Raw genomic sequence first — 13,791 nt, 5'->3', positions numbered from 1 at the left:
GCAGCCTGGGTGCACTGGTGTAGAAGGTGAGACTGTGAGAAGAGAGGGCTAGGTTTCGATTGGGGGGTGGGGGTGGGATTACTGCCTTACTGGGTTAGGTCACGCGCATCACTCATTTGGGGAATCGGGGGTGGGGTTGGTTTTTTAGGGTTTTTGCCTTACTGGTTCGGTTCAGTTCGGTTGGGATTTTTATGGTCAGAATTAAAAACCAAACCGAATCGCATAAAAAACAACAAAATAATATTTTTCAATTTTTTTGGTTTTTGGTTTTTTCGGTTTTCGGTTATTTCGATTCGGTTAGTCGGTTTAGTTCGGTCCGAATCGGTTTTGAACACCCCTACCGTCAATGTTAACAACATATCTCCGCAAATTGGTTAGGAAAAACTCCCATGCGTCTGCCGTCTCACCCTCGACTATCGCAAATACAATGGGCACAATGTTTTGGTTCCCATCCTGTGCAACCACAACTAAGAGTGCACCTTTATATTTTCTGTACAAGTGTGTGCCATCAACCTGCACCAGTGGCTTGCAGTGTCTGAATGCAACGATACACGGATAGAAGCTCCAAAAAACCCGATGGAGAACTCTTACACCTTGAACCTCCTCATTCTCACGGTTAACGGGGAGCATTTTTATTTGAACCCGAGATCTTGGCATCTTCGCAATCATTGCTTTCAACCATACTGGCAGAGTCTGGTAAGAAACTTTTCAATCACCGAAAACCTTTGTGACAGTTTTCTACTTTGCCAACCAAGCCTTGCGGTAACTTACAGTGTAGTTGAACCTGGACTGAACTTCTGCAATAATAGATTTCACCTTTATTGATGGGTCTGCTTCAACCAACAGCCTAATGACATCTGCAATTGTGTCTAAGTCCAACTTGGCATGATCTTGTGAAATCGTTCCCATGGTGCACGTGTGTTTGTCATTGTATCTTCTGATCTCCCAACAACCCTTCTTTCAAATCAAACTAGATCGGATAAGCCAATCACACCCTGCACCATAACCCTTGCATTTCGCATAGAATGTCTGCGGTTTAAACTCATATACAGTGTAATCAACTCCTCTAGAGATAGTGTAGCTTTGGATTACAGATATCACTGACTTTCTGGAATCGAATTCCAGTCCGACACTAAACTCGCCATCTTCCGCCGCAACATTGCCTTCACCTACGCCAATCAAACCACTGTTAGTACAACGCAAATAAAATTAATGGTAGCAGTAACTTTAATTAATAACCATAAGATAACATACCGATATTCGCATACTCAGAAAATTCCGGGACATGCATAGCTTCGAGATCTAGAATCCGCATAAAAGACGGAACGCCAAAGGGATGCTGACTTACAATCGCATCTGCCTCATTTTGTACCGCCGGACTGTCTGCCAAGTCTCCATCATCGTCCCCGTCATCGACTTCATAGTTTGCTTCAAACTCCTCTTCACTGTCGTTGTTATCTTCTTCCCAATCTATATCCCCGAATTCATCAACGTTGACATCCTCGCCAACCCCATCCATTCCCGTGCGTTGTTCAAACTCAACGTACAGCTCTATCATCGGCACGTGAAAATGAGTTTGTTGATAAATGTAGAACATATGTTGCATACTTGCGTCGTCAGTGATGGACATTATCTGAAACTGTATCAGCCCACCAAATACTGGTACAAGATTTCTGTATAAAATATTGCTCACCCTTTTCGAAATGTGACTTTGTATGTTATCTCAAAGGCCATTTTGCAACTCTACAAAACTCATGGTGCATAGAATAGCAAATGATAACGGACATTCACAAACAAAAGTTACTCCTTTGTCTGTGTTTCGTATAATCTTACCTTTATAATACACTCGTAAATTTACGACACCTTCCATAACTCCACCCTCACCTAACCCGATTTTTTTGGCACAACTAATTGCCCAAAAAACTAAGAACTTTGAACTATATGCAAGAAAGAGGAAGAGGAGAGGTGCGGAAAAGTTAAAACTGTGAAACATATTTATAGGCAAAGCTTTGGATTAAAATATTGTTATCTATGCAAAATGCAACCTGCGTTTTGTGGCTGCCACTCATAAAACGCAACTTGCGTTTTACAACCTTAAAAAAAGACTTCCTGACACCTTTAAAACGCAATTTGCGTTTGTGTGCTCCGAAAAAAAAAAAGCTTTCCCCAAAAACACAACCTACTTTTGGCTAGAAACAAATAAAAAAAAATAAAACCCAAAACGCAGGCTGCATTTGGTGAAGAAAAAAAAAACAAAGCAACTGAAAACGTAACATGTGTTTGGTGATTTTCAAAAACAAAAAAAAAATTACAAACCCAAAACGGAGGTTATGATTTGTGTCTTACACCATAACAGTGCATATTCTTGCCAAACGTCTATTTCATGGTGTTACACCATGCTCTTTTCCATTTGAAAAAAAATAAACCTGTTTTCATTTATAATTGTATATATATTAGTTGTATAAATAAAATAAATAAAAAATAGAATGACATTAAGCAGTATTCAATTTGAGAATATTTGTAAAAGATTTTGAATAGATTTAAAATCTAATAGATTAATAAAATATATAAATCTAAATATATTATTCCTATTGGATATTTAAATTTATTTTTCTATTAGTATTTTTTATTTTATTTTTGATTTTATCTTATAAATCTTATTATATTAAATTAATAGATTTTGAAATCTGAATTCAATTTTTATTTTTAGATTTTTATGAATAATTTTGTAAAAATATAAATGTTTTGTGAATAAATTTGAATAGAAAATGCTAGAAGATTATGATAATTTATTATTTTTGACCATTAATAAAATCATTAAAATTTATTGATGGTCTCTAATAATAAATTTTAATTATTTTTTAATATTTTTCTTCTTGATATTTTTCTTATCTAATATACATATTGTATTAAAAATATTATGTATATATAAAAAATTAATTAGTTGATATATATTTAATATATATTTTATACAAATAACTAATTTATGACTATCGTTGTATATCTACAAACAAATATATACATATCACATAAACATAATACTCTATGTCGTGTTTGTGGATACTAATTCCTTTATACTTCTATCATGATTATTTTATTTTTTAATTTTTGAGTTAGATTTGATTTGGTAAATTTTTTTAAAAAAGTGTTTATATCTTTTAAAAACATCAATTTATTATTTATATTTGATAAATAAAAAAGATTATATGACAATTTTTAAAAGATATGGATATTTTTAAAAATATTTAAGATAAGACTTTTTTAAGATATATACTTATTAAAATTAAAAAAACCATATAACTCTATACATTAATTTATTTTTAAATTTAATTTTTTTATTAATGTCTATTATAATATTTTTAAATTTTAAAAATTATTTTATTAAATATATTTATTATTATTTATATTTATTAAAAGTTATTTTAATTTAATTTACTAAATATAGATACTATAACTTTTAAAAAATTATTTTTTAAAAATTAGTTTTTATAAATTATTTTTAAAATGTTACCAAATCAAGCTAGTTATACTAGTAAATAAAATTAATCAATAAATATAAACTAACAAGATAACATACCATTCTCTTATATTTATGTAGGATATGGTTGTTATTACTTATTACTACTTTGTCCTACCAGGGTTGGAGATAGGGGGCGAGTGAAGATCCCCCAACTTTTTAAAAAAAATAATAATAATAAATTATTAAGTATGGTTTAATATTTTAAAAAATTTATTTAATATTTAGTCTAATATAAATAAAAATTCAATTTAACTTAAATATTAATAATTTTTAATATCTAAAAAGTAAATAATAATATTAAAAAAAATTAAAAAGATATTATTATTAATATTTTTTAATTAAATAAAATTTTAAATTTCATAAAATAAATTTTTTTTTGTGAGTGTCTTTCTTAATTTATTTGGTATTAATTTTCTTTGTTTAATTGCTACAACTGATAGATCATTTTCAATTATAAATATTGTGAAGAATAACTCAGAAATAAAATAAAAGATGAATTTCTTGCTAATTGTCTTTTAATTATATTAAAAAAATTATTGAAAAATTTGACACAAATTCTATTATCGATGAATTTTATGATACGAAAAATCAACCACTTCGTTACTAAAAAGTATACACATATTTTTTATACTTTAAAATATATTCTCTATTTATATACTTTTGTAATACATTTTATATTATATAATATTTTATATAATTTTTTAATATTATACATATTATTCACCTTCATGGTAATATTTCTAGGTCCGTCCTTGCCTACAAGACTACAACTTCATGTTAAAATCTTCCTTCAATCAACTTCATGTTAAAATCTTCCTTCAATCAGGATGATGCATTTGGAATGTTTGGGTGAGATTGCTAATAAAAATGTTGTAAGGATTAACACTCAATTTTTAGTACATGGATCAAATCATAATCTTATAACCACAGGAGCTTAATATTGGGACTTGGTGGGGAGAATTTTTAATATTCTTTGAGAAATAAAAGCGCTAAAATAATACAATTTATTATGACATAGAGTAACTTCATAATCTAATAAACAATTAAATTATTAAATTAAAAAATTATACATAAATGATAGAATAAATAATCATAATCAGAATTCATTTTAATTATGCTGAAGAAATATAATTAATTATAATTATGTTATGCAAAAAATTTGTCACAAAATTAATCACTCATATAAAATATATATTAAAATATAAAATATACACTAAAATAAATTAAATAACATATATCTTTATACACAAATACATAATAATATAGTTAATTTTTGGGCAATATACCTAATTAAATAAATTCTGTGAATTATTTACCTAACTACACAAAAGAAAAACTTATTACATATATGTGCAATTTTAATTTTATGTAAACCGTGGGAGCTAACTACGGCTTCGAGTTTGTATGTAAACTGTTGGAGGCTACAAGGTTTTATGGTTGGAAAAGGTTGGGCATAATCCGTGGCTACCTACCACGGATTATGAAGGAAAAAGCTAAGGCATAAACCGTGGTTGCTTCCCACGGTTTATGAAGAGGAGGACTTGAACGAAAACCCTTATAAGTTCCCATGGTTTACATGCAAAGTATAAATTATATGATCAAATTTTTTAAAAACCAAAATTTCTTATTTTTTATTCTTAAATTATATTATCAAATTTTTTTAATTAAATTAAAAAAATAAAATAAAGTCCACCAATATCTAGTAAACAACGGATCTGTAAATTTATTATTTTTTTAATTTTTAAACTAAAAAAAGTAATTTTTTTCTAATATTAAAAAAAAATTCTAACAATATACAAAAAATAAAAAATTTAAAAATTTAAAATTTTTAAATTAATTTATTCTTAATTTGTGAACAAGTGCAGCTGAAAAAATCAATTGTCCGAGTGTAGCATTATCCGGTGAATAAAAAAATTAAAAAAATATTATTAAAAATTAAAAATTTTAAAAAACTAAATTTCTTATTTTTGAATTTTTAAATTATATGATTAATTTTTTTATTTAAATTAGAAAAATAAAATAAAGTCCACCAATATCTAGTAAACAATAGATCTATAAATTTATTATTTTTTTAATTTTTAAACTAAAAAAATAAATTTTTTTCTAATATTAAAAAAATAAAAATTCTAACAATATCCAAAAAATAAAAAATTGAAAAATTTTAAATTTTTAAATTTTTTAAATCAATTTATTCTTAATTTTGAACAGGTGCGGCTAAAAAAAAGTCAATTGTCTGGGTATAACATTATCCGGTGAATAATAAAATAAAAAAATATTATTAAAAAATTAAAAATATTAAAAAACTAAATTTTTTATTTTTAAATTTTTAATTATATGTTTAAATTTTTTTATTTAAATTAAAAATATAAAATCTAGTCCATCAATATCTAATAAATAATAGATCTACACCAGGACAATTGATTTTTTTAACTGCACTTGTTCACAAATTAAGAATAAATTAATTTAAAAATTTTAAATTTTTCAACTTTTGTATATTTTGTATATTGTTAGAATTTTTTATTTTTTTAATATTAGAAAAAAAATTTATTTTTTTAGTTTAAAAAGTAAAAAAATAATAAATTTACAGATCTATTCTTTATTAGATATAACTAGATTTTATTTTATTTTTTTAATTTAAATAAAAAAATTTGATCATATAATTTAAGAATAAAAAATAAAAAGTTTTGGTTTTTAAAAAATTTGATCATATAATTTATACTTTGCATGTAAACCGTGGGAACCTATGGAAGTTTTCGTTCAAGTCCTCCTCTTCATAAACCGTGGGAAGCAACCACGGTTTATGCCTTAGCTTTTTCCTTCATAACCCGTGGTAGGTAGCCACGGATTATGCCCAACATTTTCCAACCATAAAACTTTGTAGTCTCCAACGATTTACATACAAATTAGAAACCGTGGTTAGCTCCCACGGTTTACATAAAATTAAAATTACACATGTACGTAAGAGGTTTCTCTTTTGTGTATTCAGGTAAATAATTCACATAATTTATTTAATTAGGTAAATTGTCCTTAATTTTTAGTATGTACATAGCACTTTTAAATTAATTAACATTAGAGTAAAATCCTTTTTTAATCCTTGTCCTTTTTCAATTTAAACAATTCGCACCTTAATAATTGAAAAATGACAATTCGTTACCTATCTTTTATTTTTGTTAGATACATGAACCTTTTTATGAGAATCTCCAATAAAAAATGGTAGAAAATGCTTGCGTATGTTAGTTTGTATGATCTAATTTTTACCTGTTTGTTATATATAAATGATAATTTTTTTATTGAAAATGTTTATTACCTATACAGTTATCAAAATAATGCTAAAAAAGAATAATATCCATTTGATTGAGACATCGTTTTGACAATTATGTAAAAACTAAACAGTCCTAATCGAATGATTATTATTTATATAGGACTGATGAATGTCAAGTCATATAAGTTACGTCATATTTAAGTAATTTTTGTTATTTTTTATTGAAAATTCTTATAAAAAGACTCATACATCTAATAAAAAAATAACAGTTCATGTGTCTAATAAAAAAAATAAGAGATAATTTGTCATTTTTTAATTATTAATATGCAAAATATCTAAATTTAAAAAGAATAGAGGCCGAAAAAAATTTTACTCTTAACATTATGGTCAGGTTACATAAAGATCATTTTAGTGAGAGATGTAATTTGGAAAAGGAAAAGGATCTGAGGTGCACAATTGCCATCAAATTTGTTGGTGTATCAATAATAAATTTAATTTATTATCGATAATAACTAGTAATAAATAATCTGTCCAGTTTTAATTTTCTGTCTGATAGATTGATGCTAAAATCACTAATCACCAACAGCAAAATCTGCATTTTAAACCAAAAATTAAATGACGACCGTCTTTTCTAGATGTTTATAACTATTTAATTTATAGCTTTTTCTTATTCTTGTTATATATTATTTTTTTATTTTTTTCTTTATCGATGTCAATAATAATGTCATATACTTATGTAACACATTATTTGAATCTGTAAAAATTGAAAGAAAAGAAAATCTTTGAACCAAAAATGAATAAAAAATTTGATTTTACGTCGTTTGGATGGAAGAGAAAAAATGATAAAAAAAAAATTGCGTGAAGCCCATTTAATAAGGGAACATAATTTTCACGTAAGAAAAAAGTTTTCCGCCAACATTTTTTTTACGTATTTTTTAATTTGATAAATTAAAAAATAAAATTAATTAAATTTAATATTTTTTAAATAAGACGGTACAATTTGTTTTGAAATGCTTTGATTAGTGAATAACAATAGTTAGGGATAGAGCAACCGAAAAGTCCGTCTTATCCACTAGAAGTCTGTCATTTAGTCGGTTGATCCACTTCGTTTTATTTAATGGTTATTGGCGGATTAAGTCTATCAAATATTTTTTTATAAATTATTAAATATTAAATAATATATATAATTTTATAATTATTTTAATAAATTTATAATTTTTAAACACATAAAAAATTAAAATTTTTAAATTTATAAATATTAAAGTCTTTATTATTATAAATATATAATAAATATAATTATAAACTAATTTTTTTGAAATAAAATAATAAAATTAACATTATTCAAAATAAAATAAATATTATTCAAAATATATAATTAAATATCTTTAAATTTATAATCAATAAAATATAAAACATAATTTAAAATATAATTTAAAATATTTTTAATTATTATTTTTATTTTTTTTAGATCAATAATATTATAAAAATTTATAAAAAAATGACCTAACAAAAGAATGTCTGATCCGTCAAAAAAATTTATTCCGTACCGCCAAAACTCACAAATTAAACAGATTTTTTAAGTTTGGCGATTTTTAATTTTTAATTCAACTCAATCTTTAATAAGTTACGCAGTCAGTCCAATAAATTTCGAGTCGTTTTCATCCCTAACCATACTCCCTTACTTTTTCGAAGGTTATGATAAACTTCAAAAATAATATTTTTAGACAATAAAGTAGAAGACATTAGAGAAAGAGAGAAAATAAAGAAATTTAGTGTTCTGACGATGAATTTTGGTAACTAAGAATAAATTTCAATTGTCTTTGCAAATTAAATCAACGTGGAAGAAAATTGATGAGACCATGAAAGCAAAGTGCCACCTAAGTATATATAGTTTATATGTCAACAACCTTGTAATTTAGTTTCTTTAACAAAAATCAATTTAAGTCCATCTTGTTTTATCAACTGTAAGACCGTAGTAGTAGTTTATCATCTAAAAATAAATTAGTTCATATATACTTGCCAAAATTGAAAAACTATCCCATCATTCGTAAGCACTAATTCTCCAAACAAATGCCTAGTAGACACTTGTATCTTATGAGAATGAAAAATGTTTACGCCAAAAATGTCAGACCAATAATCAATGCACGCATGAGTTATCCATTTCTTTTAAATAATTAACGATTACACTGTATTTAATTAGTTTTTAAACTTGTAATAATAGTTAGCTTACTAGTCCGTTTGTCGGGAATTTGAATTTCGTTTTATACATATAACAACTCATTGGCCAACGACAAATCCTTAAATGGAGTTCAGTACTGCGACGGATTAGTTTTTAACCTATTGGAATGAGAGAATACCGTAAAAAACCAAAAAAAAATCTAAAACAAAAACATAACGTCATTTATAAAATTTTAAGTTTTGTTACGCATTCAAATTTTTTTAACAATTAAATTCAATTAAATTAACCCAAACACAATAAAAATCAACTTCAATTAGTGAGCGCTTAGATACACGCTCCAACTCCTCAGTCACTAACATGAACGTAAAAGTTTATATCCACGTTTATATCTTTTTTCTTCTTCATATTCCTTTCCTTCCTTCTTCTTTACGTTTCTTCTTCTTTTTCAATGTATTTTCTTCCTATCATCGTTCTTTTATTACTACTATTATTGTAGCATTTTTTCCTCTTTTTCTTTCTAATAATTTTGTAGCATTGATTTTTTTTATTCCTTTTAAACGAGTGAAACAAGAAAAATTATGAGAAAAGAAAAAAAAATGAAAAAAAGAAGAAGCAACTGAATAAGATGAGGAGGAAAAAGAAGAAGAATAGTTTTAAATTATCTGCGGGAATAGTTGTGCAGGGTGGGAGTATGTAGGGTCTGACGGTGCATTTGGTGGGTTAAAATTGTTTATGTGGGATGATGGTTTCTTTAAAATGAGAAATTTCTATAAAGGTGAGCGACGGTTATGTGTTGAAGGGATATTGTCGGAGAATCCTATTAACTGTGCTTTTTTCTTGGTTTATGGTGCTCATACTCGGTAGTTTTGTTATTTAGTCGGCGAAATGCAATTAGTATGATGCTGAATATAAGTCGGCAGGATAACAGCTTGAAGTCAAAAAAGAAGTAAAAAATACTTAAAGCAAGATAGAGTAAAAAGCATAAAGTTCTATATATATGTATTGACCAACCTTTGTTTACAAAGGTGCAGATAGGCAAGCCTCGTTAAACCCTTTCCAAGCAAAACCCTTTTTGAAAAAAATCTTGGTAATAGAAAAAATAGTACTCGCCTGACCCTGACTTTTAACTGTAATATAACTTAAGAGATGATACATTCCAAGTATTAGGCAGAGTATTACCTTCTAAGGACTGTAATCGGTAGACTCCCTTGCCGAGTACCTCAATAACTTGGAAAGGACCTTCCCGGTTAGCTGCTAGTTTGCCATGGTTTGGGGTCGTCTAGCCTGTTCGGTTCTTCTGAGCACCAAGTCATTTTCCTGGAAGGATCTTGGATGGAGTTTTTGGTTGTATTGCCGAGCTATATGTTGTCGCATAGCTTGGTGTGTGATTACTGCTGAAGATCAAATTTCTTCAATGGTGTCTAAGTCATATTGATGAGCTGTATCTGCTGTACTATGGTTGGCCAATTGAGTTCGGAGTGATGCTTGGGAGATCTCGACAGGTATCATTGCGTCCGACCCCAATACCAGTCGAAAAGGCATTTCCTTTGCTGTTGAGTGGATGGTGGTGTTATACCCCCATATGACCTGTGGTACTAATTCGGCCCAGTGACCCTTAGCATCGTCAAGCTTTTTTCTCAAGGCATGTAAAATAACTTTGTTTTCAGTCCCAGCTAGGCCATTTGTCTGCGGGTATTCTACTGATGAAAAATGTTGTCTGATCTTTAATTCCTACAAAACGGAGGTGAATTTATGATCGACAAACTGGCAACCATTATCAGTGATAATGTGCCGAGTTATGCTGAATCTACAGATAATATTCTTCCACACAAAAGAAAGTATTCGTTGTGATGTGATCTTTGCTAGAGGTTGTGCCTCTATCCATTTGGAAAAGTAATCAATTGCTACTACTATAAATTTTACCTGTCCTGCCGGCAAAAGAAAAGAGCTGAAGATGTCAAGCCCCCACTGAATGAAAGGCAAACTTACCTCAAAATTATGGAGAATTTTGACTGGTAGGTGTGTAATTGGACTGTGCTTCTAGCAATTGTCACAGCTTTTTACTTTTGTTTTATAATCTTGTTGCAATGTCTGCTAGAAGAAACCAGCTCGGAGTATCTTGGAGGATAAGCTTCAGGCTCTGAGGTGTGTACCACATATTCTTTCGTGTGCCTTGGCAAGCGCAAGTTCGGCCTCCAACCTGAAAAGACATTTAAGCAGAGGATGAGAGAATCCTCGTCTATATAAGCAGTTGTTGTATATTGTAAAAAATGAAGCTTCTCGGCGAAATTGCCGAGTATTTTCAATGTTGTCTAATAATATTTCAGTCCTGAGATAGTTTATATAGGGTGCTCTCCAATCTTTGTCCTGTGTGATACTTAGAATTTCGATTAGATCTATACTTAGTTTAAATAGTGTGAATTGGTGAAAGGAAGAAGAAGTTGTTTGTGAACTGGCGAGCTTGGATAGAATATCAGCTCAGCTATTATGCTCTCGAGGTATATGTTGAATTTCAATTTCAGAAAACTTTGAAAATAAGCTCTGAACAATAGGAAGATATTTCGGTAATAAAGGATCTTTTACCTGGTACAAGTTATTCACCTGCTGTATGATGAGTAAGGAATCACAATATATCTTGAATTCGGTAATATTTAGATCGGTAGCGAATTTGAGACCCGCGATTAGAGTTTCGTGTTCAGTTTGATTATTATTCGCTTTGAAAGAAGGGTGTAAAGACTGCTTTATCACATAACCATTACCATCTTCAAGTAAAACCCCAGCACCACACCCATGGGGATTAGATAAGCCATCTACATACAAAGACCATTGGGTTGAACCATCAACGGAAATTGGGAATGTGAATTTGGCGATAAAATCTGCCAAATGTTGTGACTTTTTATGGGACCTCACCCCTGGTATATGATGTCAAATTCGGAGAGCTCAACCAACCATTTAACTAGTCGGCCAGCTAATTATGGTTTTTGAAGAACTTATCGTAAAGGTTGATCTGTGTGAACATAGATGACATGGCTTTGGAAATATTGCCGAAGTCGTCAGGCTGAGAACACCAAAGCTAAAGCTAGCTTCTCGATCTTAGGATAGCAAAGTTTGTCATGTTGTAGAGTATTGCTAGTAAAATAGATCGGCAGTTGCTGTTTTTGTCTTTCTGCAATAAGAACAAAGTTTATGGCCCAGTCAGTGATAGATAAATATAAGTAGAATGGTTCCCCTTGAAGGGGTATTTGTAAAATAGGGGGTTTTGAGAGAGTGTTTTTTACGGTAGTGGAAATATTTTCACATTCATCAGTCTAATGAAAAGTTTTTTTTTCTTTTTTAGTGTTTGGAAAAAACAGAAGGATTTAGAAGCTAGGCAAGGTAGGAATCTAGAAAGTGCAGCAAGTCTCCCTGTTAACTGTTGGACTTCTTTTATAGTTTGTGGGCTTGCCATATCCAACATAGCTCGACATTTTTCTGCATTGGCCTCGATTTTGCAGTTGGTGAGCATGAAACTGAAGAATTTGCCTCCTTGTACACCAAAGGCACACTTTTCATGGTTAAGCCGCATATTATATTTTCGGATTTGGTTGAATATTTTGGTAAGGTCGTCGAGATGATTGCCACCGAGCTTTATTTTGGCTACCATGTCATCGACATAAACTTCGAGGTTTCTGTCGATCTGTGTGGCAAATACCTTATCCATAAGGCGTTGGTATGTTGCTCCTACATTCTTAAGTTCAAATGGCATAACTTTATAATAGTAGTTTTCATATTCAGTAATAAATGCAGTCTTACTTTGATCAGATGGATGCATTAAGATCTGGTTATAGGCAGAATATGCATCCATGAAACTTAGTGTTTTATAACCTGAAGCATTGTCTACTAAGCAATCAATAGATGGTAAGGGATAGGAATCTTTTGAGCATGCTTTGTTGAGATCGGTGAAATCAACACACATACGCCATTTATCGTTATGTTTTTTTACCATGACGACGTTTGCCAACCATGTTGTAAATCTGATTTCTTTTATGAAGCTAGCACTGATGAGCTTCGTTAGTCTCTTGCAAAGAGGCTTCTTAGTTTTGTTCCTACAAAAGTGAATTTTTCTGAGCTATCTGCAAAATAGATTTTTTGTAAGTCCTCCATTGGGGTTGGTCGTTCAAGAACGCCTGCCCTTGGATCAAGGTTGGCCAATACTGGGAGGTTGTCTTGACTGCTGATGTTGTGTACATGTGCATTTATACTTCGATGGGGTCATTTGACACTATTGTTATAACATTGTCTGGCATCACGAGTGTCACTGTGAATTGTTGCAATAGTATCATCCTGCACAGGGAACTTAACACAAAGATAAATTGTGAAAACGATTGCGCCAAACTTATTCAAGAAAGGTCAGCCAAGTATTAAATTATAAGGGCTAAAATAATCTACAACTAAATATTAGACATCTGAAGTTTTTGATAATGGAGGCTCACCCAGTGTGGTCTGTAACCACATAGATCCCAAAATCGGTACTCGTTCACATGAAAATCCGACCAAAACACCAGTGGAAGGTTGTAGTATGTTGTTACTTAGTTTCATCTTCTGGAATGTTGAATAGAAAAGAACGTCAGCATTACTCCCGGAATCCAGTAGTATTTTTTTGACCAAAAGTTCTCCTAATTGGATGGAGATTACAACAGGGTCATCTAGATTTGTTGTAGTTATGTCAAAGTCGGAGGATTGAAATGTCATCTGAGAAAATTGTGAAGGCGTTTGAGGATTGTTTGGACTGGCTTCTATTGATAGCATAGCTCAGTAAGAGCATTTTCTTGACGAGCTTGTAGCGCCTCC

The 13,791-nt window shown here is 29.7% G+C and overlaps 1 protein-coding gene across 1 annotated transcript; it reads right to left on the bottom strand.

The window, feature by feature from the left end:
- Nucleotides 1-306: 306 nt before the first annotated feature.
- LOC112717396 (uncharacterized) lies at nucleotides 307-909 on the bottom strand. The gene is made up of 2 exons (XM_025769440.1): nucleotides 772-909; nucleotides 307-693 (listed from the first exon to the last, which is right to left on the bottom strand). Exons 1-2 carry the CDS (start codon nucleotides 907-909, stop codon nucleotides 307-309), a joined length of 525 nt encoding a protein of 174 aa, XP_025625225.1.
- Between the last annotated feature and the right edge of the window lie 12,882 nt (nucleotides 910-13,791).

The sequence above is a fragment of the Arachis hypogaea genome, chromosome 10, assembly GCF_003086295.3.
Source record: "Arachis hypogaea cultivar Tifrunner chromosome 10, arahy.Tifrunner.gnm2.J5K5, whole genome shotgun sequence".
Taxonomy (NCBI): domain Eukaryota; kingdom Viridiplantae; phylum Streptophyta; class Magnoliopsida; order Fabales; family Fabaceae; genus Arachis; species Arachis hypogaea.
This window is presented reverse-complemented; position numbering and strand designations above follow the sequence as displayed.